This window comes from Python bivittatus, unplaced genomic scaffold (assembly GCF_059951505.1).
Source record: "Python bivittatus isolate LINGU-HERP-01145 unplaced genomic scaffold, Pbiv_v1 ctg000340_np1212, whole genome shotgun sequence".
In the NCBI taxonomy this organism is placed as follows: Eukaryota; Metazoa; Chordata; class Lepidosauria; order Squamata; family Pythonidae; genus Python; species Python bivittatus.
The window spans coordinates 14,802,327-14,829,013 of record NW_028277056.1 but is presented as its reverse complement, the minus strand read 5'-3'; the positions used below and the strand labels follow the sequence as shown (position 1 = coordinate 14,829,013).

The following is a 26,687-nucleotide window of genomic DNA, read 5'->3' as shown; positions in this document are numbered from 1 at the left end:
AGGTCAGCTTTCCCATTACTCAGAGGATCATTGTTTAAGCAGTGAGCAAACCTTTTATCAATTTAAGCACTGTTAAGGCTTGTTCATACTGCTAATTTCAGCGACAATGATGTAGTTTCTTTTTGCAAATGAATCTTAAGCTTTCTTAATCTTCTGCTGTCCATCTTTTTGCACACCTGTCATGCACCTCAGTTCAATATCATTGTAGTATTTCAATGTCGCTTTCATGTGACCAGGTTCAGATTATTTGTTTGTTGTTAAAAATCTTCTTCATCTTGGACAACCCCTGACACTAGATGGCAGCCATGGCAAATTTATTGTGAACTATTAAATCTATTATAAAGAATTCATTGCTGGAAAATCCCTAAACACCTTTTTCAGTGCATAACCTGCCAAAAAGTCATATAGTAGAATAAGGGCTTTCACTGACCTGACCCATGCATAATGTTAGTCTGGTTTAGCATTATGTGAGAACTAGAGCTATATGAATCGTTCAGCAAAGTTTGGTGTAAAAAGTCGTGCATGAGCTAATATAAATAGTTCTTAGGGGTGTCTGCAGATCTTCATCAGTATGAGATTCAGAACTGTGAAGATTTCAGACACAGGATCCTGAATTACCTCAGGACCTTCTACCTGAATTCACAGTATTAAGATAGGTTGGAAGTGGGGTGGGTGGGCAGGGAAAGAGATATCCACTGTTACCTGTAAGCAGGAAGAGAAATTAACTTTCTAGTTAGGTCCTGTAAGTGTCCCTTACAAACAATCTCTCTATAACTTGAGTGATCTGTACAAAGTTGAACACTCTCTCTACTGTGGCAGCAAGATCTTTTTCATTCCATCCCCGCCAACCAGAGGTGCCTTCAGGATCCAACGTTTTCATCAAAATGACAATAGCAGCATCACACCATTGTGATGGAAGCTCTATCCTTTTCATATATGCATGTGACGTCATGACCTATGCACAAAAGGGCAGAGTGTGTGTTGTATCAGCACAAAATTGCTTTTGTCATGTTCCTCTTCCTTCCTGCTCCCAACAAATGCCAGATTTTGCCATTTCCCAGAATTGCTTTCTTTATTAGTCCATCCAACAGCTAAGGGAAGGCAATGCAAGAATTGTAGGGAGAATGACCGAGAAAGGAAGAAAGCAAGAGGACATGAAATCAAGTACAGTTGGGGTCAAGAAGATGGGGCATCCAGAGAGGCACCTGATCTGCTCCATTTTAAAAATGCAGCTAGAAAAAGGCATTTCTGGATGGGTGGCTGAGACTGCCGAACATCTCTGGGAGGTTCATTCAAACTACAAAAAAGGCAAAGTCTTCTTCTCCACTAGCGCCAATTGCTTCTTGGAAGGTAATTTTGCTTGTTCAAAAATTACCCTGCAGTCAGGGTAATTTTACAAGCATCTGCGTGTAAAATGTGGCTGGGAGAAAGGATTAATGGTTTTTAATCCGATCTCAGTAATTAAAATCTCATTTTCAACCAGCAGGATTTTTATCACACCATTCAGATCTTAAAACTGAATTACAGTAAGTTCACAAGCTTCTCCCGCTTCCTTGCAGACCCACCAAGAAATCAAAAGCATTTACTTCTATTTTTGACCCAACAAATTGTGACTAATATGAATCTCTAGTTTAGATGAAATATTTATCAGACTGATTTCTTTCAATAAATCATGGTCAAGGGAGCCAGAAGTAGGGTTTAGAAACAATACTGAGGTTAAATGAAATGAGGAAGCAAAATCTTTGGATCTCACCAGGCTATTCAGAAAAGGAACAAAGGGTAGTAGCTAGCTAGTTAACATTTATTCTAGTCTGAATTCAGTCACTATGTTGGTTATCATGGGATGTAACTGAATGTCACACTGCAACTTCTTCTGTTGTTTTCATAAATACGTAGTAGCCAGGGTAAACAGGTGAACCTATTTGTTGTTTGTATTTTGGTGTCACTTAAAGTGGACAATTTTAATATTTTCCTGTTCTACTACAGAAAGAAAGAAGGAATGAGCAACTCTTTTATCTCAGCTTATCATTAAAGTAATCAAGAAAATTGTGGGAGCAAATCCCAGGTTATGATCCTTACAAAAAAATATTGGCCCGTTATCATAATTATATCACATCATTGTACTATCCTTGTTTCTAAACTGCTTAAGTGAATAAACAAAAAAACAAAATAAAATAAACAAAATGCTTTAAAATTAAAAGAAATGAAAATAGATTTTAAAAAGCTAAAACAGTTAAGTCAACTGAAAGTCTGTGCATTTTAAAACTTTTACACAAGCCACCAAGTATGTTACCACTTCAAGTAAGTCTTTAAGATGGACTCATGGATATACCTACATATTTTTCCTGGCAACAGCACAGAACTGGCTTGCTACTGCTTTCTTCTGGAATGTTCTTTCAACTTCCCAGATTAGTCTACAACCCATGAATTTCTTGAAGATCTCCCATCAAGCACTAACCAGGAAGGATACTGCTTAGCTTTTAAGCCCAAACAAGATCAACCAGATACTGTCACCTTAGAAAATCTTATTTCCACAGGGAACACATTCTAAAGCCTTGGAGTAATTATAGAGAAAGACTTGAGTCAATGCCTGATGTACCAATGGTAGACCTTAATTGCCAGCAGAAATGTCTACAGAAATATCCTTGCACCATTTAACTGAAATATTGATGATATAGGCCTTTTCTAATAACCTCTTAACTAGGCAGTGTAAGTCATACCTGCCAAAGATCAACAGCTTGTCTATATCCTCAGGAATTATACAATGAATTATCCAAATTTGCCATACAAGAGGATTAATTAGCTATTGATTATAATTAAAGTCACCTCAGATGTGAGAAATTTTATCTGACCAAAACTTAAATTGTTACCCATTTCAACAAAATTATGCTTTTAGATGATCTGGCCCTCTGCATAAACTTGAACATTCCTACCTTTCCACATATAATCTCTACAATTCATCAGCACCTTCCTTAACTTTGCCAAACAGTAACTGCTGATCACTCTTGGCATCCAATGTTTGCTTGGCTGCATGGCAGTATGAACTATAATATACCAAGCTACAGATGTGAACCAGATTTGATTTTTCCAGGTGTTCTCCCACCCATATCCTCCACATAACTGTTGGTAATCCCTTCCCAGTCAGATGCAATGCTCCTTTCTGGGGTAAACTCTCAGGGAAAACCTGTATCAAGGAACCTGTTTTCCCCCCAAAAAATCAAGCCACACATCCCTATGTGGAGGACCATTCAGCAATGGTCTTCAGACCAGACAAATTTGGCACAGGGCAGAGACAATCTCCACATAAATAACTTGGAACTTGCAATTCTTAAAAAACACAAACTCCACTACACAGAGTGCTTGACTGGAGCATTTGCAGATTTATCTTGTTATTCATCTTGTGGGTTAGTCATCTGCAAAAAGATTTCCATGACCAGATGTTACAGACTGGAGTTCCTGCAGCAGAGCAGGACAAAGCTTGTGCTTGCTGGAGGTAAAGGTGAACAGGTCCTCTTTTTTTTCCTTATTCCTACTCCTTAAGAAGGTGGTAGGGAAAGGTGTCAGAGAAGAATCATGATCCTATTAACAAATTCTTGGTAGCCCTTCACTAAGTTTTCTTTCATCTGTTCCAGAGTTAATAATGAAATTCCTCAGAATCTGATCTTCCTCAGATTTAATCTTGTGTTAATATCTAAATTGACTGCCTCATAGTGTGGAGGGTCTCTTCATCTTCAGCATAACACCAGATGTTCAACTGCACAGGAGATGACCAGGAAGCCACCCACGTGGTGAACTTCTACAGTATAGCCAAGTGAAAATGTTTCCCCTGTTTTGCCTATCAACATCTACTGGATCCACATGCTTCTCCAGAAATCGTTTTCAGTTCTTGCTGTCTCTCTATCCTAAGAAATTGACCTCATCTTTTTCAAAAGTTTCTTGCTATCATTTTCCATGAATGAGTGGATCTGTTATTCTAATGTCTCTGAAACAAAAACCCTTTGGGCCTTTGGCTATTGTGATCTCAGATTTTTTCCTAAGAAGCTGATAGTCATGTCTACTTGCAGAGTCAGCAAGCTGGCTGCCCTCAAAGTGAACCAGCCAGACCTTATTTTTCATGAGGATAAAGCTGCCTTTTATATCATTTCTGCCAAAGATTGTGATTATAAACTACTGTAGCCAGGAATTCATTCTGTTTTCTTTGCCTACCTGTTGACTACTTCAGATTTCAGACATACTGTATTCCAAGGACATCTTTCACCTGATCATCTCCATCAAAACAGGGCATCTCTGTATTGTATCAATGTACTGCTAGCTGATTTGACACCATATGTCTGGCCTATGACATTTCAAGGCTTCCATAACCTCACAGGTTCTACTTTCCCTTCACATGCATTGTTGGAACATCTGCCATTTTCCTCAAAGTGATGCTACTGCTAGATATCTGAAGATCAATAGCATGATCCCAGCCTTCAACCTTCATAAAGCACTTAAGATTTAAGACTGACTATAAACTGGCTTCCACAGGCCAGTTCATTCCTCAGTTATTCCAAGACTACCTGCCCTTCCACTTGTAAATAACTCATCCATTTATGAGATGCACAAAGGTCAAAAATGAAAAACAACATATTATCTACCTGTAACCATGCTTCTTCAAGGGTTCATCTAAGCACGCAACCTACCTTCCATCCCAATGAAGGCAGACAGAACTTGACATTTTTAACCTGTCTTATTTCTAGCTGTGCTAGTTCAAGAGACTGGGGAGAAAATGCCTATGTTCAGTGAAAAAATGTTTGAATAATTTTTGTGGTGACACCAACTCAAAAAACCACAGTTGCAGGTAAGCCTTCTGTTCCTTACATTGTTTGAAGTCTTCTTGGTGGATCAAGTAGCATTCTTGGACAGGTAATCCTAATTGCTATATAAGCCTGGGTGGCTTCCCCATCAACAGTCAAATTGTAGATCATTTAAACATTGTTGTCCACCAACTTCATATTTTAAAGTAGTAAGTTCAGGTCCTAGGAACACTTGGAACTGTTCCCTGAGACCTGTGAACAGGGTAGGACAATTTGCAGAAAAAACAGGTATCACCTTCCCATACTAGATCTCCTATTACATCGTTGTGTTCCCCAACCCTTTTTACTCTTCATATTTATGGACTTCAGCTCCCCAAATGCTTCATTTCCCCAGTAATATCCATGCTGGATGAGGAACTGAGAATTAAAGTCCAAACATCTGGAGAATGTCCAGGCTGGAAAAAGCTCCTGGAGAAAGAGCCACCACTTTTAAGGGCCACCCAAGCTTCAGCCATTCAAAAGCAATCTAAATAAATTTCTTCATGACAGACAAAGCTGAATTGTTAGACTACCCCTTTTAAAAAGTATACAAGGACCAATACCAAGGAACTCGTGATAACAATTCCTCTTTTTATTGGCACAAGTGATGGTTATCAAAAGGCAAAATTCAGAACTGATTATTCAGATATGTTTTGTGATATCTGTTTGCTCTTTCTCTTTCTCTCTCTCCCCCCTAATTTTTTTAAAAAAAGAACTAGGAAGACAACTGCTTGGCTGATGAACTGAAGGATAGAGGTCAAATTCCTACCCGAAATGGAAGTAACTTGTCTTCCTGTGAGAATGAGATGACCAAACAATCTCAGGGTCAAAAACACAACATAAAAATAAATAAAAGACTATTTGAGGCTTCAGATGCTGTGTTTTGCTTGCTGGTATCTTAAAGCTGCTAACACACTCATGGCTAGAGCTGTGTTAAATTCTGATTTATTGAACTGGTTAATTTAGGGATTCAGAGAAAGGTTAATGATTGTGGATCTATATACAATTATCTCCAACAAAACATTAAGCATGTTCATCACTGCATGGTTGCAGTATCAAGTTCCAAATGAGCCACTATAGATTAATCACCACATTTATTACTTATTAACTCAAATCCAAGTATTTTCAAAAGTGTCATTTTATATGATGGGAACAATCAGGGGATGCACAGTTATATGTGAGATGGCTCATAATCTTTTGTGGTTCTTCTTAACAAACAGAACTGTTTATAAAGACATTTTCTGTCAGCCGTCAGCTAAAGTGGTTAAGTGCACTTCCTCATCTACAGTTAGATATCTCATGAAAATGGTTACAGGGTGAAATGATGTCACCAGTAGTTGTGCAATTACAGTTTGCAGATCTTTTCTTTTGTTTCTTGTGCAGAGGACTGATAATTGATGCCCTTACCATGCTCACCAAACCCCAATGCTCTGAAACTGTGCCATCAATGCAGCCATTTAGCCATAAATTTCAGCAGCATGGTTTCAGACTATGTGCTCTGCTACATCATGACTGCTCTGAAAAGAGCCAACGAGAGGAAAGGAAGATCAGAGTTCAATTTGTGGAGCTTTGGTGCTCTCTGAGCTTGGTTGTTTGCTTGCAGACATTTCATTACCCAACTAGGTAACATCATCAGTGCTAGTGACTGTGGGGTTTGCTCACACTCACTAGCACTGATGATGTTACCTCACACTGATGATGTTACCTCACACAACATGATGTCGGTCACACTCACTAGCACTGATGATGTTACCTAGTTGGATAATGAAACATCTGCAAACAAACAACCAAGTTCAGAGAGCACCAAGGACTCCACAGTTCAATCCTGAACTACAGATATTCTCTTCTATTAGAGTTAAATTTTATTTGTATTGTGCATCCTACAGCCTGATTTTGGGCAAATCTATCTAGAAATTATTTGACAGTGCTAAAAGAACAGGGTTGAGGCACTAGCAAGGGACAGCCCTTCCATAATAGTTCCACTTTTATAAATATTTTCCATAATCTTTTTTTATTAGTCTTAAATAAAAGGTCAGATAGATTTATTGTAACCTGAAGAATGTCTCTGCCAAGCATTTTAGCCAGTTTTTACATTATGAAATTCTAGTTATGGGTTGCACAAACAGCACTGCCATTAAAATGTCACACAGATAGATGGCAAGCCGTCTGCAATTTCATTCCACACTGGATGAGAAAACCTTTCTGCGAGCATTTCAGAAACCATGATTTACTTTCAATGGCTTACAGGACAAATTCCCTTCCTTAATTGACCAATATATTTTACTTCATTTGCATTTCTTGTAGCTTTCTGGTGATTAAAAATTGCATCCACCAGGAATCATAAGATTCTTTAGAGCTTCACTAGGAAGTCCTTACTAAGACAAACAATATTTAGGTCACTTGCCCACTAGTCAGCTTTGGCTCAATTGAGGTAGCACAATTCACACTTAGTAAAGTTGAACTATAGTTTGGAAATATGTGTACAATAACCCACAACCTTTTGTAATTAGACAGTTTAAATTTAAAATGAACTTGTACTGGTGCTTGGTGCTAAATATGGCTTGGCATTAACATTGACTTCAAATTCATAATTATGCCTGTCATTCTTCTGTCAAAGAACCCTGTACCATGGAAGACAGAGTGCTCAGTAGAATAAGCAAATAAGGAGCACAACAGTCTGAGAAGATTTCTGCTTACACAAAGTGATCCTTACACAATAGGACTGTCCACTCCTCTCTTGATTTCCCATGTCCCTAAACTCTATTTCAGATTTTGAAGATATGTGGAAAAATACAGGGTGGAGAAAAATCTCTCTCCTTCCTATCACGATGGTAGCCAGTGTGCTGGCAGGAGAGACTAACCAAGCATCATCTAAGCAACTTTAAAAAATAGTTGGATATTCTGATTTGAAAATTTCACTCCAGTTGTAATTTGCCAATCTGAATACAGAAAAATATGTTTAATCGTACCAGAAAATGTTCTATTAAACTAATACTATGGAGGTTGGAGCGATGGACAGGGTAAAATGCAAGAGCACAGGATGGATTCCTAATTCATCATATGCTGGCTTGTTGGATGAAGTCTATGACATGTCAGAACACTCTGCAACTACAACAAACTCATATTGGTTCTTTTTGCTGCAAAATATAGGCTTTTCAATTTTGTTTGATATCCTACACAAACTGAAAATACTTAATAAAATATGGTCTGAAATCCTGTATGGTTCACAAAAATTCCAGAGTTAATAAACAGGGGTTTACCGGGAGATAAATTAATATGAAAATGTTTTGAGGGTAGGAAATTTGAACAGATATTATGGAAAGAAAATGCAGCATAGTCAATGTTATGAATTATTTCAATCTTGGTCTGTATTTAGAAGATGGTTATAGCAAATAACATTATTAAAACTTACAGGCTCAACAAATTCAAATTTCTTTCTCTCTTGCACTTCTTGGATTTTAAAGACGTATTCTAATGATGCTTCATAAAAATTTTGATGTTCTCTGTCAATCTGGGTGTCTGCCTAAAATTGAAATACAAAATCATTAAAAAATATACAATTTATGTTATTTTTATTGGTATAATTGTATCAGGAAAGTCTTTTATAACAGAGGCTCCATAGCAACTCAATATATCCTATAAAAAGTAAACACAGGATACATTCTCATGGTCAGACATTCCACTAGATTAGGAGAATCAAATTATTTCTTGGTCAATTAAAAAAAAAAAGCATGCATATGCATATTAAAGGAAAAATACAATTTTGCCTAATAAATACGCATAAGACATGCATTTTATATGCTATTTTCACTAATACACATATCTTTGTGGAACACTTTTAAAACGTTAGACCAACACTGCAAAATATGAAGTACTGTACAGCCAATCAGAGGACTATATTTTAGTTTGCAATGTAGTTCAGGCCATGGAAATTATAAACTTGTTTTAAAATACGATCCAAATAGCTTTCTTCAGCATCTCTATCAATTCCCAACTTATAACTGAAACTGCATGCCAGCAAAGGAAGATCATCTTCTATTCCGTCACCATCATAGCAGGAAGTCAAGGAAATGTATGTGGGTGTGGGGGTATGGGGGGGGGGGTTAGATTAGTGTGCAAACCTAAGTATTGCAAAGTATTAAAATATCTGAGATTCATATTTGCATGAAAAGAACTTCAATGACCTAATCTTAGAGACACTGAAGATTCACTCTTAGTTTCAGACATGATGTATTATTTGTCCTGAGAACTACTCTTCCAAAAAACAAAATAAAACAGAGCAAGAAATAATTCTTAGTTCATTTTTTCTCCAATATAACTTAGTTCTATTTTCTCTAATCCAGAACATAAATGACTATGTTAAAGGGTGAAGACAGATCAAGGTCAAATTAATTCTTATACAAAATATTACTCCTCTTACAGAAAAGAACAAGAAAAAAGTACTATAGAAATCTAGATTGAGTTAATAGTGAGATGTTCACTTTTGTAACCATACACTGTCAAAACGTGGATGTATATTACCTGATTTATTAAATGTAAATAATGATCAATCAGCAATATCTGAGAACTCAGATTTAGCAGCATATTACAGGAAAGGATTATAAAGAGAGAAGTTAAAAAGAAATGGATGATCCTTTATAAGTACATGAATTCTACAATCCACATCTAAAATTTAGCCAGTGAAATATGGATACAAGACAAACTCAGCCCAGAAACCATTTATTACACAACCAAGATTTATGGAGCAAAGATTTCAAAGAACAAAGTAGAACATAAGGCATTTTTACTGGTCCCAGGCTAAAGACAGATACTTCCACAAATCCCGTTGAATCAATGGTGCTTCAGTAGTATCATTCAATAGACTTCCAGAGGACTTGAAAGCAATTAACTTCCTCTGACTTTGGGTAACTGCCTATGGAGAAAAAGTTTCTTTAACCACAAAGCTGAGGAAAACAGCACTTCAATTTCATAATTGGAATAGTATCAGAAAAAGAAACAACTGAAATCTGAAGGCAAGAGAAAAAGAGCAAAGGCTTCTTTTATCATTGAAGGGGGTTGGGCAGATGGGAGTTGGGACCAATTGCCTTCTCCACCAGTTCCAATAGAAGAGAATATCTGTAGCTCAAGGATGAACTGCGGACTTCTTGGTACTTTCTGAGCTTGGCTGTTTGTTTGTAGATGTTTCATTACTCAACTAGGTAACATCATCAGTGCAAGTGAGTGTAGGGTTCACTGCCTGTTGTTACATAATGGCTTGCCTAGCCAGTTTTAGTGGGGGTGTGGTTTCTTTAGTGATTTCTTGTTTAGAGTATTGCTTTATGCCTGATTGTTTGTCTGGTGTTGATCTCTGCTTATCTGAGTGCTGGCTGCTGGAAGGGATGTGTTCTAGCCTTTTGTCTCCTTCCTAGTTTTTTTATGGTCTCTTGTGAATGGTGTGTGAATGTGGTTCATCTCTGTATGTCTATTGATGGCTGATTTGTCTGAATGCCAAGCTTCCAGGAATTCCCTGGCATTACTAGATTTAGATCTAAAATGATAAAAGTTTCCCAGCTGAAACTGCGTTTGACTCTGTCTATATGTTGCATGATTAAGGAGTTTTTGTCATGTCTTCTGACCGCTAGTTGGTGTTCATGGATGAGTCTTCTGCCTGTCTGTCCTACATAGCAGCCGTTGCAGTCCTTGCACTGTATGTTGTAGATGGCTTCATTTTTTCTTCTTGGGTTACTGGGTCTTTTGGTTTGCTTAACATGTTTTGGAGGGCTTTAGTTGGTTTGTTTTCTGCCACTCTTTCCTGCATACAATGAAAGAGCACCTCCGCGTTACTCAGTGCTATAAGAATGCATAACTGTTATAAATTAGTTTAAGACAGTTATTTGGCAAAACGTTTCTCATGATAGAGAAATGGCTACAGCCTTCTACTGTGCTAAATGTGTAGAAGACAATTCCTCCAAGGAGAGAATTAACTCTTCCACTTGAAAAAGGCAGACTTGTTGAATCAGACCTCCAAAGAAGAGAGACTGTTTTGCCAGAAAAAGTTAAAAGCCGAGATAAAAGCAGATTCCTCCACCTCCTCAAAATAATACAATCGAATTCCATGTTTGAACTGGGTCTCCATTTCTCCAAATGTATCTCACTGGCTTCCTGACTATCTGGAGCTTTCTCCCGTGCACCTGTTCTGTTTTTTTGGGTCACACTGTTTCAGACTAGGGATTGAAAGATGATGCGGCTTTAGATTTATGCACGTTTCAATTCCATAAACATTAGATTCAATAGTCACGATTACTACCCTTACTCCCTGCTTGAGTTAGCAGAATACGAGGTAGATCTCCTCAGTCTACAAGCAATTATTTTCAGTTCTCATGCACAAATAATTTCAAGTACAAACTGATGTACATTTTAAACTAAAATTTCCAAGATTCTGCATTTATTATGAACATTGTTGGGTTTTAGTTGTTCAATTGTTTCCAAACCTTGTGACCCATTTCATCAGGAGTGTCTGTCTGTAACTGCTTGGGTTCTTGTACGCTCCTGCTTGTATCATCAGTGACAATATTTACTCATTTTGCCTTGTTAGCCTTTTTCAATTTTCTTTGATTTTTCCAAGCATAAGGGTCTTTTCCACTGAATCTTGCCTTTGTACATGTGTCCAAAACATTTAAGCTTTAGCTTCATTATCAGCACTATCAGTAAGCCAAGCTTTTATTTTACATAGTACTAAATTACTTGTTTTTCTTGTGATGCAAGGTATCCTCAAAACTTTTTTACAGCACAATTCAGTGGCAGAGAAAGACATAAATTTAATAGTTAAGAAGCTAGCTTTCCTCAACTTCATATCTCTATCATAGGTTCAAGGTAATAGTTGCCCATCAACACTATTATCACTATATATTGTATTCAGAGTCAAATTCTTTCTTTCACAGTAGTTGTTCTACTACAATTTGATAAATAATAATACTTTACAAGGAACGAAATATATCTATTTGCCCTTTGATTAACAGAGACTGAACATAAGCTCTGAGGGGAATTGTGCATGTATACATTTTATATTTGCAGGTAACAAAATAATTTGCAGTTGACTTTGCAGAGGCATCTCTTTAGTACATAATACAGGTAATCAAGACCTGTGTGTTCATAAAACCCTTTAGAAGTCAATTACAGTGTCTTGCTTACAATGCAGGTGATACTAAATGAAGAAAAGAGCACAGAATTTAAAGGGCATGGAACCTGCTCAGATGTATAATTTAGCCATTTCCTCATCTCTTTCATACAAGCAGAAGATCCAGATTCAACTTACAGCACTTTCAGCTACAAAGATCAGGAAGCAACTTTAGAGAGCTTCTGCAAGGCAGGGTAGACAATGTTGAGCTCGATGCAACAAGTAAGTATGGTATAAATCAGTCTTCTCCATTGTGGTATTCAGTAGGTATGTTGGATTTCAAGTCTCATCATAGCCAGCACAACCAGTGATCAGGGAGGGTGAAGCATGTTCTCAAAACAATTGGATGACGTCATGCTAGATCATACTAGTATAAACATTGGGCTTTACCCTATCAATGATGGAAATGTATTCTCAACGAACCAAACTGAAAGGTGTTTGTAGGGAGTGGAAGGGGAAAATGTTGCTGAAGAATAAATCATTAAAAAATTACAAAGCTGAACAACCACCCAAAAAAAAGATTAAGAAGTTAAGCCTTCTCACAGACATACCCTACCCAAAACTTTTTCTTCCTTTTTGGAATGAGTGGGTGCATCTGTGGGCAACATTCTAGAATCCTCAATGGGCTATGGAATGTTTAGTTTGACAGTGTAATAGCGAATAACAGGAAATAGGGGTAATCTGGTGATTTTCTACTTGCTGTTCTACTCTCCTGCTGCAACAGCTGGGAAAAAAAAACGAGTCAAATTCTAGACAAAGCACCATTACTAATCAGAAGAAATAATTACATAAAAATGACATCTCTAGTCAGCAATGAACAATAGGCAGTTCTGTTTTAAGCAATTAGGACTGATGTTTCAAAATAATGAAAAACCGAAAAATGCAAACAGTACATCTCAGTCTTCCATTCCTAAATTAAGTGATGTGACGTAGCCTAACCTACATCTTACTAGTAATAATTGCATTTTAATTATTTTAAATGTGTTAATCTTCCTTCAATAATCTCCGGTCAAAGACAACAAAAGGAAGAATTCACCAAAAAAAAAAAAAATTAAATCCAGAGTTTAAATATCTTTGCCATAAAAAAAAAACAGGCTCATATTTAAATCATTAAAATAGACAAACACTGCTTTAATAACAACATTACTTTGACCTCAAATCTTTATTTTAAATTACTTTCATTTCTGCTCTGCATAAAGTAGGTATTTTCACTGCAATATATTTTGCTTTCCTCCTTTTAAATTTGAAAATACAAAACTCCGGTTACAAAAGCTTACATCTTGCAGGTGTGACTCCTTTTTCTTAGCTGATAAATTTAAGTGCTTCTCCAGGGTGGAATAATACTTTTCACTTTCTTTGTCAAACTTCTTCTTTCCTTCCTGGAAAATAAGACACTTTGAAATAAAGAAATGGAAACACCCAAAGTCATAGAAATGCTGATGATATATAAAATAAAAAAGCTTCCTTGTTTTTTTACAGGACTTAGAAATGGTGGCTTAAATATGAAAGGTGAGAACAAAACAAACAAATGCAAATCACTTGACTAACGCATCCAGTCATACAGTTGCCCACTTGAGTGAAGAATCATGTTTTAAATGCTAAATGTGACTTTCATACCACTTCAGTCATTGCTACTGCAATGAATAGAACTCTGCAGCGCTTTGGAGTCGAAGAGAAAAGGTTGGTTCAGAACATGTAACTGTTGACACACAACTGTTGGCAACTCCTTAAACCAAATGGTTTTTTTCCCCAGGATTGCACTTTAGTTGTGCATGACAGCAACATGATATTGGGAAAGGATACAGCTGCTTTAAAGAGGTGCCAAGAGGTGCCACATGTGTACCCCGGCATGCTCTGAAACATCTTTTGTTCCTTCACAACTGAAGTCCTCCACGGCCAATCGTATTGTCAACTATGACAGGACTTTCAAATTGATTCGCACTAGATGGCAGTGCTGCCACCTAATGGTTATTCAGGGTTTTGCAACCCAGATCTGATAGCCCAAAATTATGAGCATTTACATGCATCCTGAATAAATGAAAACCGTGTGTGATGCCAATCAATGTTGACCCAACCTGCCGTGCTGTCTGTAGTTATTAGACAGAAATTAAAAAAAAAAAGAGGTGTGTGCAAAATATCACTTCTGAACACTTCTCTCATCTGAAGCGTATTCAACACAGCATACTACGTATGTGAGAATGCATCATGACAAAGTACCTCTTCCTATGTCCAGGTCATGCTGGATACTTTACTTAATGCTTGGGTATATACAGTGGGGCAAAAAAGTATTTAGTCAGCCACCAATTGTGCAAGTTCTCCCACTTAAAAAGATGAGAGAGGCCTGTAATTTTCATCATAGGTATACCTCAACTATGAGAGACAAAATGGGGGAAAAAATCCAGAAAATCACATTGTCTGATTTTTAAAGAATTTATTTGCAAATCATGGTGGAAAATAAGTATTTGGTCACCTACAAACAAGCAAGATGTCTGGCTCTCACAGACCTGTAACTACTTCTTTAAGAGGCTCCTCTGTCCTCCACTCGTTACCTGTAGTAATGGCACCTGTTTGACCTTGTTATCAGTATAAAAGACACCTGTCCACAACCTCACAGTCACACTCCAAACTCCACTATGGCCAAGACCAAAGAGCTGTCAAAGGACACCAGAAACAAAATTGTAGACCTGCACCAGGCTGGGAAGACTGAATTTGCAATAGGCAAGCAGCTTGGTGTGAAGAAATCAACTGTGGGAGCAATCATTAGAAAATGGAAGACATACAAGACCACTGATAATCTCCCTTGATCTGGGGCTCCATGCAAGATCTCACCCCGTGGGGTCAAAATGATCACAAGAACGGTGAGCAAAAATCCCAGAACCACATGGGGGGACCTAGTGAATGACCTGCAGAGAGCTGGGACCAAAGTAACAAAGGCTACCATCAGTAACACACTACACCGCCAGGGACTCAAATCCTGCAGTACCAGGCGTGTCCCCCTGTTTAAGCCAGTACATGTCTGGGCCTGTCTGAAGTTTGCTAGAGAGCATTTGGATGATCCAGAAGAGGATTGGGAGAATGTCATATGCTCAGATGAAACCAAAGTAGAACGTTTTGGTCTAAACTCAACTCGTTGTGTTTGGAGGAGAGAGAATGCTGAGTTGCATCCAAAGAACACCATACCTACTGTGAAGCATGGGGGTGGAAACATCATGCTTTGGGGCTGTTTTTCTGCAAAGACCAGGACGACTGATCCGTGTAAAGGAAAGAATGAATGGGTCATGTATCATGAGATTTTGAGTGAACACCTCCTTCCATCAGCAAGGGCACTGAAGATGAAACGTGGCTGGGTCTTTCAGCATGACAATGATCCCAAACACACCGCCCGGGCAACAAAAGAGTGGCTTCGTAAGAAGCATTTCAAGGTCCTGGAGGGGCCTAGCCAGTCTCCAGATCTCAACCTCATGGAAAACCTTTGGAGGGAGTTGAAAGTCCGTGTTGCCCAGCGACAGCCCCAAAACATCACTGCTCTAGAGGAGATCTGCATGGAGGAATGGGCCAAAATACCAGCAACAGTGTGTGAAAACCTTGTGAAGACTTACAGAAAACGTTTGACCTCTGTCATTGCCAACAAAGGATATATAACAAAGTATTGAGATGAACTTTTGATATTGACCAAATACTTATTTTCCACCATGATTTGCAAATAAATTCTTTAAAAATCAGACAATGTGATTTTCTGGATTTCCCCCCCCCATTTTGTCTCTCATAGTTGAGGTATACCTATGATGAAAATTACAGGCCTCTCTCATCTTTTTAAGTGGGAGAACTTGCACAATTGGTGGCTGATTAAATACTTTTTTGCCCCACTGTATAGGGTCAGGGAATAATGTTAAATGTGCCTTATCAAGACAATACCTAGCATCACATCTGCCTAAGAGTTCCAAACAATCTGATTTTCCTGGTCCAGCTGAAGCAACAATACAAATGAACGCAAGTATGAACCTAACCATCATACATGGCTGTGTTCAAGCATTGGACTAAGGCATGATGTGATTTGTTTAGTTCTGGTTTGCACACCATTATTTTTGGTTTAATGCCAGGTTCTCAACCTGTCATCTGGAGACCAATGGTGTGGTTGAGGAGGTCATGGCATATTGTCTCTAGTGCATCTCTCTACGGCCATGATTTTGGGAGATCGCCAAATCACGGAAGAGGCTTTGCTTCCCAAAGTCTTGCAAGCCAATCTCAAATGATTTTTGGTTGTCTGCATCTTTTTTTAAAAAAATCTGAAATTCTCAGGTGCCATGGATTCTCTCTGAAGGAGTCAAATGTGTCATGGTGCCTGTAGGTGTCATACTGCTGACCTGTGACTTATGTGGTAGTCCTCACAACCAGAAAAAATGCCCAGAAGATTTCTAAAAATTTTAAAGAAAAGAACAAAGCTCTGATCTTCAGGAATTTTGGGGGGGGGGGTGTTAAGATGGATGGCCTCAATCTCCAGCCCTCTCTAATTGCTGCGAATTGCCTTTTTTGAAACTAAGAAAAGAAATTAATGTATCATTAGTCATCTGCATCTATGTCTCCTTTATACCACCAATGGAAAATTCTCATTTTGCATTATTATATATGGAGAACTGGATAGACAGAGATAAAAAGACAGACTCCCTTTGCCTTTTAAAAGTAAGAAAAGAACTGAGAAAAAAGAGAAGGCATTTAAGCTAAGTTAGTATTACAAACGGAAACACCATTAGGTCAGCCTTGGAAAACTTTAATGACTCAGTTGGCACCACAGCCCACATCAAGACAGAGGTCTGGCCCAGAGCAATGCTGATCATTCCTAGCATTAAATTCTTCCTGAACACCCAAAGTAGGTTTCTGGGGGCGGGGGGAAGAGGGCAAAAGAGCTACTGAAAATCCTTACTGTTCCATTTTCAACGTTCTGAGATTATTCCTTGCCAGAAATATCCAGGGACAACAAATAAAGAAACTTCCAGTATGAATTAGCAGAAAGCATAGGATGAGCACATTATGCTTCCACATGTCACTCACGCTCTCTGCAAGATGGAACAAGTTGGTTCAAGAGTTGACAGCTCAAGTTTTTAATGTTTATCTCTTTCAGGAAGTTTTCTCATTTTACCCTCCAAGTTGTCTTCAGGTGAAGTCAACAATTTCATATGCATTCCAGCTGTATGTTAAAATACACAGAAGCCAAGCGAAATCAACAGCTGCTGAAGTTTAAACTAAGTTTACAAACATAACTTTGGAAGAGGGGAGTTCAAGACAAAGGAGACTCTAACAACACACCATATCTCCATCTCCATTAATACAGAAAGCACAATTGTTGATGCTGTTATCTAATTTCAGAAAAGGCTTTTAAATGTTTATTACGTAATAAGCACTGTGGAGAATTTAACAGAAGTTCTACTTGGGAAGTTGGGAGTACTGACTTGGATTATACTAATTGGAAGTATTCTTGATAAGTACTCTCATTAACATTGCTCAAATTACATTACACCCTTATCTCCACAAGTTCAGCCTCTCCTACGTTATTAAGAGCTGCTGTCATGGGGATGTCAATCTGGGTTCAATAAACTAAGGTTATCTATTCCCATAGATAACTGTGGTGAATACCTGGCTATCTGCAGGAAGATGGCATCATCTTAGTTATCATTGGTGGGGTTCAGGATCAGGGGTCCTCCTATGTGTGCTGCCAAATATATAAAACTAAAACAGTACTACTATAATTTGAGAATCTTTTGCCCACAATCTTTATAGGCCATTCAAAGATCAGGTTAATACAAAGGAAAGATAAAGAGCAAACATGTGTACAGGCCATCCCAGGCTAGGTGTCTCATAACAGAGGTAGGAAAGATTCACATTTCAAAATCCAGAATATCCCTCCTAATCAGTGGATTGCGTAGACAATACTAACTTAGATGGACTTACAGTTAGACTCAGTATTATATTATTAGCATTAATATTAGTACAGGTAGTCCCCAGTTTAAAAACGAGTTCTGTTCCCAAGGTCCATCCTTAAGTCGAATTTGTATGTAAGCCAGAACACTTTATTGTGTGATCCTATATAAGAAGTATTGTGTAATTAACTCGAATCATTGTGTATTTAACTTGATTCTTGCTACAACAGGCTCCGTTCTTAACTATGGGTCATTCTTAACCCGGTGACTACCTGTATTCTGAACATAGTAGAATCTGGCAGCGAGAGTATTTTTTTGACTATTGTGAGGGAAGAACGTGTCTGAATTGCTCAACATGATGTAAAATGAATTCTATCCTCTATCAGAAACAAAAATTAGCTGATAAGGAAGAAATATCTAATTGGTAGGAGAACCTAAATAGGGGGATTTAAGTAGGGGAACAGGAAAAAGGGATCTCTCTCCTTAATTGTCCAGTTTGCCAACACATTTGTAACAAAGTTTAAGAGACTGAAACAGGGCACACGCAGTAAGCCAGATCATAGTACAGTTCAACGGCTGATGTGATGCAACAGTTGACACCCTGAGCTATTCGCTGGGAATTTGCCAGTGAAAGCAGTACTTCACCAATGAACTCTTTACTGGATCATATGAAACGTGCTATTTCACTCAACCATCTATTTGTAATAAAGGGAAAATGCTGGCCTGTGGTATTAAATCTGTAGCTCTGCTCAAAAAAGGGCCTCTGTTCTGTGTGGCAACCCATCTACTTGCCTGCAAAAGGCCATAGATTTAACAATTCCAATTTAAAGCATATCAGCACTAACCAACTGGCTGACTTCATACGTGGCAGCATTGCAAGTATTAATGAAAATGGTAATAGATGCATTTCTTTGAAATTCAGCAAGAACACTGCATTAATTGAAAGCCGCTCCCCCCCCCCCCGCCTTTGAGTCAGTCTTGACTTTTGGCAACTGCCTGGACAAGTCCCTGCAGTGTTCTTGTCAACATTTTTGGCAGTACTTGGCCATTGCCTTATTCTTCCTAAGGCTATGAGAGATTCACTGCTAGAACTCAGAGTCTCCAGTTTCTAGCTTGGGGGGACCTTTAACACCTACACCAAACTGGCCCTCAACAGAAAGCATTAGCATTATTATACCATACAATGAACCAATGCAAGTTTGGTTCACTGAAAAAAAAATTCAAAAGACATTAAGCAGCTAGAAGCACCATTAACATCTTGCACCATATGAATTCAGGGAATAATATGGAAGGTGTTTTTTTTTTAATTGTATTGAATTATGCTAATATTAAGGACATTCAGTCATATATGCTGCTGGAGAAGTAGATAATATGTAAAGTATCAAACTGGGAAGAAATGCGGATAACTCTGCATTGCTCACAGCTCTACGAACTGCTGATTGTTGGGTTCCTTACAAATAAATTCTCTGTATTAAGTCCCGCGAGTCATGGGACTGTAGCCTTGAAATCTCAGCCATGATTTGCCTGCAAAAATATATAACCACTAACAAGTTAAGAAGTAGAGATGAGCAGATGTTCTCGATGTATCAGCACAGAATTTGTGAGAAGGAAATTCTTCCCAAACCTTTTTTCCAATTAGTAGATAATATCATATATTAGCCTGATGATTTACCACGTAACACCCAAAAGTACTCTCTGGATTTGCTTATAGAAAGCTTATTAGCTTGTCTTGTTTTGTTCCTGCCAGGCCCAGGAGCCGGTGAGCTTTTTGGAGATGAGAAACAGATTGGAAACTAATGGCATTTGTCTTTTGGGAGCAGAGAGGTCTTTGTCTCTGAATGTAGGTGAAACCTGACACCAATCACACTTGCTGCTAATAAAGGCATTCAGTCTACAAGAATGGCTGGAGATTAAATTATAGCAATAGAGCTCAGGTCTGAATGAGCTGGCCTAATTTGGGGGCATTCTCTCTTTCCCCCCATCCCTTGCTTTTTGTAGCACCCCACTTGATGAAGAATTCTGGGGAACCCCAAAGAGTGCCCACTTCTTTGAGTCAGTTTGTTGGATCCAAATAAAGTATTCAACCTACTGTGGATTTTGCTTTTTTCCAATAGATCAACACCATTATCTTTTGCTTTTTATGGAAGCTACAATACCTCTACCAAATAAATTCCTGTGCCAAATGGTTAAGTCATTAATGTGTTCTGATAAACTGTCAACATTTCCCAAATCTACCCACACACAGAACCAGAAGTCAATTAAAATTCCACCCTCCCTCCTAGAGGGGAAACAAAAGATAGTCTGTTACAATAAGGGCAATAGTTCACCTACCTTAAGATTCAATGTTTTGAAACCAGCTACTTTGAAAAAAGAACTTAACTATGATTTCCTGTTATCAGAGCATCCATTGACCTGAGAGGTCCAGTTACTGGAAAGCAGGAATACAGCTTTTTAATTGCCTCTATTCTTACCACATGCTGGCATTTTTTGTTCCATAGCAGAAGAAAAGTACTTAGAGGAACTTTAGTAGATGTCAAAGCCATCCATCATAAGTTTCAGCTGAATTTATATCTTCATTTTTATTTAGACTATGATCTCGCTGTTGAGAATTTCTCAATAAAAAATTAGCAAGCCAGTCTTTCCAGCTTTGAAAATAAAATTACTTGACAAATATTCCCAGAACTCTTATAAAACAAAAATGCTAACTTTTAGATTTATGGGTCAGCAAATACAAAATGCCCATCTATAACTGCCAATAAAAATACATGTTTATTTTTTCATGAAAGCCCCCACTTCAACCTCTTAAGATTCAAAGAAAATCACAATAAAGGTGAGAGAGAGGCAAAGGGCAATATTTTCTACCAGCAAGAGATTTGCTTTGTGGGAAATTAGAGCATTTTCAACTACGCCAAGAAATCTCCCTTTCCAAAAAAAAAAAAAAAAAAGCAATTACTTGTGTTTATAGTCAATAAACTAGAAATATTAGATGTCACTCTGGCATACCAGCATTCCTTTGATAATTAATCTTTTAAACTCTTCCTTTCTAAAACAGCACAGAACCACCCCCCCCTTCCCACTAAAATTGGGAAACAAAAAGCAATTTTTCACCCACTATTTGCATTTGTTCTTGCCTGTCAAAATTAACTGCTAATCCATTCACATTTTGCATGCCTTTGCACCTTGGTTTATTGAATCCACTGCTGCGTAATTCCTTCTTAACCTCTTAAAATAATATAATTGGAAACGTCAACCAAATTAAGAGAAGCTAGTCCACATGTTTGGGTTTCTTTTTGGATAAACATAGAGAAATTCAGTGTAGTTTGTAGATTGGACTTTCTTTCTTGAGATGGGTTTGCTGAGCCATCTGCATTAGTGTTAGTAGTTTGCACAAATCAAAACATGGAACTTTCAGATAATGGACATGAATTCAATCAATACTGTATCTCCAGAAAATGGGTTTTACAAAGAACACTGACCTGCTTGCATATCTTGAATAGTATGTGGTGGACATGCATGTTAAATGTAAGGCAGGGAAAAGAAGTTAGCAAATTCAGATGATTAATCAGTGTTCATTAATCTCATGGAGCATCTACAGTTGTTTCTTTGGGAACAGAGTTGCTTCATCCTGTTGGTATGTTATAAAATCTGGAGGACTGTATGGGTAGGGGTGCAGAAAACTACTTTTCCAAAATTGGTCCCTATTCAATAACCTAGATGACATAATAAACTATTCTCAGCATTCCAACCCTCTGAAGAGGGCTACCATTGCTTTATTAAAATGTGTATCCATCTGTTGTTATACTTGGTCACACAGACAGATTTTGCAGAATAACGATTTAGACTCAATCTTTATTCTCCCCACTTCAAAAGTGCTATGTAATTTACAGAATTGCATACTAAATGTTTGGCTTAATTCTTGCTGAGATAATCCTCCCCTTCCCCCTCAAATTCAAGCCAGAAACCAATTGTTTTCCTATAATGTGTGATTTATGCAAGCATCTAATTATTAGCTGTAATAGTTGTGGGAGAAAAGGTCCAATTAACCAACAAACTGTATTTTTGTTGAAGTCTACAGTCTCTGTGATTCAATGTCAACCTCAACAAGGGAATCTTGCTAATCTGGGACATTGCTCAACTTTAGACAGTGTAGGAATACATTATTTGGATCTTTATGAACTAAATCCTGTAATTTAAATACAGGACAACTAGAAATACTAAAAAGTTCAGAAGAACAGCCATAGTTCCCATCAGCCACAAAGACATAAATTGAGGGACTATGAACTACATGAATGTAAATGTTTACCATCACAATCTTCTTGGTTTTAATTACCATGAGCCTGCTATTCAGTAAGCGTGCTTAACATAATAGAGAAGATGCTAAAGAGATGTTAATAAGAATATAAAAATATAAATTACACATGTACAAAAGCCATCATGGTTTCTTAGTCAAGCTACTTAGGCTTTTTAAGTAATATACTTGATCTGTGCTTCTCAGTTTCAAAGTCTGTGTTTTAATACTGGATAGGAAAGAGGATTTTAAACTAGAGGATCTTCTATCTGTTCATTTTGGTTCTTAATATCCCTATGTCAGGCACAAATTTGGATGTGTGATAAATGGCAAATCCAGTATATAACTACATACTACACAGAAACTTGGAAATCTGTGCTCTGCAAACACTGATCTACCACCATAAGACCTACTTTAGCCTTAGATAGAGGGGGAGAAAATAGTCAGTCACCTTCAGTTACCAAAAAGCTGTGCCAGAAAGAAAAGATATATATATATTAAATTGTTTAGTTCCAAAACACGTAAAATAGTAAAACCTTGTTACTGTTCATCTTTAAAAATCATGCACATGTAAACCACAGCCAGAAGATACACCAACAGCTCAATCATAGTTCTTTAATAGTAATTACAATGGCCACAAAATCCTAATACAGACTTTTGAATGTTTATGAATAGTTGTTGTAAAGATACGACCAGTGTATTCTTTCTTCCAATTTAATTACATATTGTAAAACTAACAAATCTTAAGTTTAAATCACAAAAATGTGTACAATTATATAAAAAGTTTATTTAGCTTTAACACAGAAAAGAGATTTCTTGAACAATTATTTGTATTTTGAGACGAGGGAGTCTAAAATATCTCACAGAAGTGAATTCATCAATGCAAAATATCTTCTCAGGGTGAGAACATTATATTCTACAAATAAAATAACTTTAGTAATAATACCAATGAAGGAAGGAAGGAAGGAAGGAAGGAAGGAAGGAAGGAAGGAAGGAAGGAAGGAAGGACGGACGGACAGGTCACTAAACAAATAACCCATAACACTAGTATCATCTTTTTCAGTATCAACTGTGGCTATTTAAGAACTTTACAATGGCCTAAATTAAAGAAATGTTATGAAAGAGAAAACAAGATGCTCTCTATATAGTAAAATATAGCTTATAGCACATATTTAAAAAATGATATTTTTCAGTATATTTATATACCACTCTTTGCATTAAGAAATAACTCCTCAAATCCATGGAAAAGCGAAAGAAAAAATATCCACAGATACCTCAAAAAGCTGGTTTTGTTTTTAGGAAGATCACCAACTCTTTAAACTTTGCAATTATCAGTGATATTTTATTTTAACAACTCTTCCAAAAGGAATATAGAAGATAATTGGTCCAATATATCTCCTTAACCATTGACAAAATAGAGAAGACAGGCATGCCAATATGGGAATATAGGAAGCTTACAGAAATTCAGACGGTTTAGCCATTATATCTACTAACTTGACTAGCAGCAACTCTCCAAGATTTCAGGCAGTTTTTTGTTTTTGTTAGGGTTAGGGTTCTTCTTCTCAACTGGAGTCATCAGGGATTGAAACAGGAAACTTCAGCCTGCTAAATATGTACTTGACCGCTCAGTTATCACACAATAGGAAGACGTGTGTGTGTGTGTAATGCTTGCACTGCTGCTGGCCTGGACAAAGAAGAGATAGGCCACCCTCATAAAAAGGTATCATTAATGGTAAACAAGGAGTCTTTTTTTTGCTTACAGGGATCTAACTTGCAAAACACCTTACTGATGAAAGAATGCTCGCTTATCTCAGGACAAGACCGGAAGTCTTACAGGCTACCAAGTACCCACAGTGATCTTAAACCCAGGCCCAGCCATGGATTTCTCCAACTAAAATGGAAGCTAAATGAACAGTGTTCAAAGCAGAAGACGACTTGTTTTGGTTCCCTGGGGACAGCAAAAGGTTAACATTTGAATAGGGTTAGCCAAGGAATCTTGCTTAGTCTTTCTTTCCCACAGTCCCTGTGTGATTAATTCAAAACAATACAAAATGAATTTAAAAAAAAACTGTTCACAGTAGCTATCAATAGAAGAAAACATGTAGCCCAGGGTCAAATTGTGGAATCTTTGGGGTTCTCTGAGCTTGGTTGTTTTCTTGCAGACATTTTGTTACCTGGCTAGGTAACATCTTCAGTGCTAGAAGGGAGAGGAGTTTCCTCTGTTTGCTAGCTTTAAAAATTGAACTATGAAAACGATAGGCAACAGGAGTGTGTGGTTCTTCACATTTGAAAGCAAAATGTGCTCCTTAAAGCAACTACATCTTTCCCTGGTCTCCTTTGCAATTCCAGCATGATTCCAGGCAAAGACACCTTTGGTTTAAAGGAGTTGCTGACTAGTGCAACATATGAGCCCACATATGTTCGAAAAAGCTTTTTCTCACCCAGTACAAGGTACTTTCTGGTGGTTTAATTCTATTTTATCCAACTTGTATCCTCAAATAACTTGGGAAATTCTGGGATTTACAGTCCCAACACATTTCTAGACAGCAAGGTTGGAAAAGAGTAATTTAAACTATATTAGATCCACCAACATTTCCTGAGACAACTAATTTCATCATAATTATATACTGTATACAAATACTTATTTTTAGGCATAAATCTCTTTCAAAACAATTTCACAGCATGTCAAACCATCTAGTTATTATGAGAGAGGGAAGTGAAATCTCTATCACTGTTCCCCACAATGTTTTTTCTATAAACCATTATATCATCTCCTTTTTATAAACTCCCCAAAAGCAAATGTTTAGCTTTTCATCAAAGTGAAGTATCTCATTCCCTTGATCATTTTATTTGCTCTTTACATGACCTTCAATTAAAGAGGTTGAAGTCACAAACAGTGGAAAATATTACTTATCTTAGAAAGTGTTTACAGATTTATATTCCTCTTTGCTAACACTGAATGGGATAGATAAAGAAAACCAAAAACATTCATTCAACGGAGCATCTACTAAATATAATTTTTTTCTTTGCAGCTATCAAGTAACATCACAGCACAACTCACTATAGTTTAGAGCCAGAATCATTTTATATGAAAACAATCTCATGCTCATCATCAAAGATTGTATACAACTGTTTTCCTGTTTATAAAAAGGGGGAAAACAAGGAGGAAAAAGATGAATTAATCTGAAGGTCAATCAGGGCCGTTCAGCCCTTTCCTTAGGTAGACCAAGCAATTACTGGCAGATTCTGGCATAACATTATTGTTTTATCTTAGCCAGTAGTATACATCCATATTTGGGGCCCAGCAACAGAAGGCCTATCTAGTCCACCTGGTCCAGAGAAAGTGGAAAATGAAAAACTATGATCAGAAGCAAGCAACAAGCAAAAGAACGCTCTTCTTATATTCAGCTGGTGTCAAAAGTCCTACCATTTCCATTATAAGACATAATATGTACCTATCATAACTAATGACCTTATTTATTCATGTACAGTATTTATTAGGTTTATATGGCTACCCACCTTGTGGCACACAACTCTGGGTGGCTAACAAGAGTAATAAAAACACAAGCAGTAAAAACAACTCCAAAACAAAGGGAAAGAAAATCAAGAAAAAACAGATGTCCAATCCATAACTATACTCTTTCATCCCCAACATCCCTAGGCTCCAACCTCACTGTCCAAGCACTTGGGGGAAAAGCCAGCTCTTCATAGCTTTCTGGAAAGTTAAGAGGGTGGGGTCCTGCCAGATCTCAAGGGAATGGGTGTTCCACAGGGCAGGGGTTGCTACAGAAAAGGCACACTTCCTAGGTGGCATTTAAGAGAAGGTACCTGGAGCATGCCCTGTTTATCTGATGAAGTGAGCCTTTTGATAAAGTTTGTTAGCCTGAAAAAGCGCTGCTAGACTTCTTCTGATTTTTGGCTACCATAAACTAGCATGGCTCTCCTCCTACAGAATATAAAGTAGTGTTGACCATGTCACTCAAGGAAGAGAGGGCTGGAGCAGTTCCCCTATTTGTGGCATGATAGTGGAATGGGCAGATACCCTCAGGGAGAGATAGTCCCATCGATAATCTGGCTCTGTGCCACAGAGGGCTTTAAAGGTGCTAACCAGCAACTTGAATTGTATCCTGAAAGAAACTGGCAGTGCTTTAATGTCCTACAATCTTCAATAGCAAACCTTCAATAACCTTACTCTTTAAGCATTTGTCTAATCACCTTAGAGCTGTCCAGTATATGACTGCATACCATGTGCCGTATGAAGAAGTTTTTCTTCTTAACTGTCCGGATTTTTCCACTATTAATTTAATTGACGATCTCAGGTTGTAGTAGTTCTCCACATTATGTTAAATTCCATAGACCAGGATCATGCCACAAATAGGGGAACTGCTCCAGCCCTCTCTTCCTTGAGTGACATGGTCAACACTACTTTATATTCTGTAGGAGGAGAGCCATGCTAGTTTATGGTAGCCAAAAATCAGAAGAAGTCTAGCAGCGCT

At 37.6% G+C, this 26,687-nt stretch overlaps 1 protein-coding gene across 3 annotated transcripts in view; it reads right to left on the bottom strand.

Annotated features, from left to right (window-relative positions):
* Positions 1 to 26,687, bottom strand: part of ARHGAP42 (Rho GTPase activating protein 42) — a 142,214-nt gene that overhangs the window by 44,553 nt on the left and 70,974 nt on the right. For 2 of the 3 annotated variants that reach the window (XM_025166629.2, XM_025166628.2), the window contains 2 exons: positions 13,266 to 13,367; positions 8,245 to 8,355 (listed from right to left, as the gene is read on the bottom strand). The exons of the other annotated variant lie outside the window; for it this stretch is intronic. In XM_025166629.2, the coding sequence (XP_025022397.2) occupies positions 8,245 to 8,355; positions 13,266 to 13,367 (213 nt within the window). The remainder of the gene's footprint in view (positions 1 to 8,244; positions 8,356 to 13,265; positions 13,368 to 26,687) is intronic. 3 annotated transcript variants of the gene reach the window in all.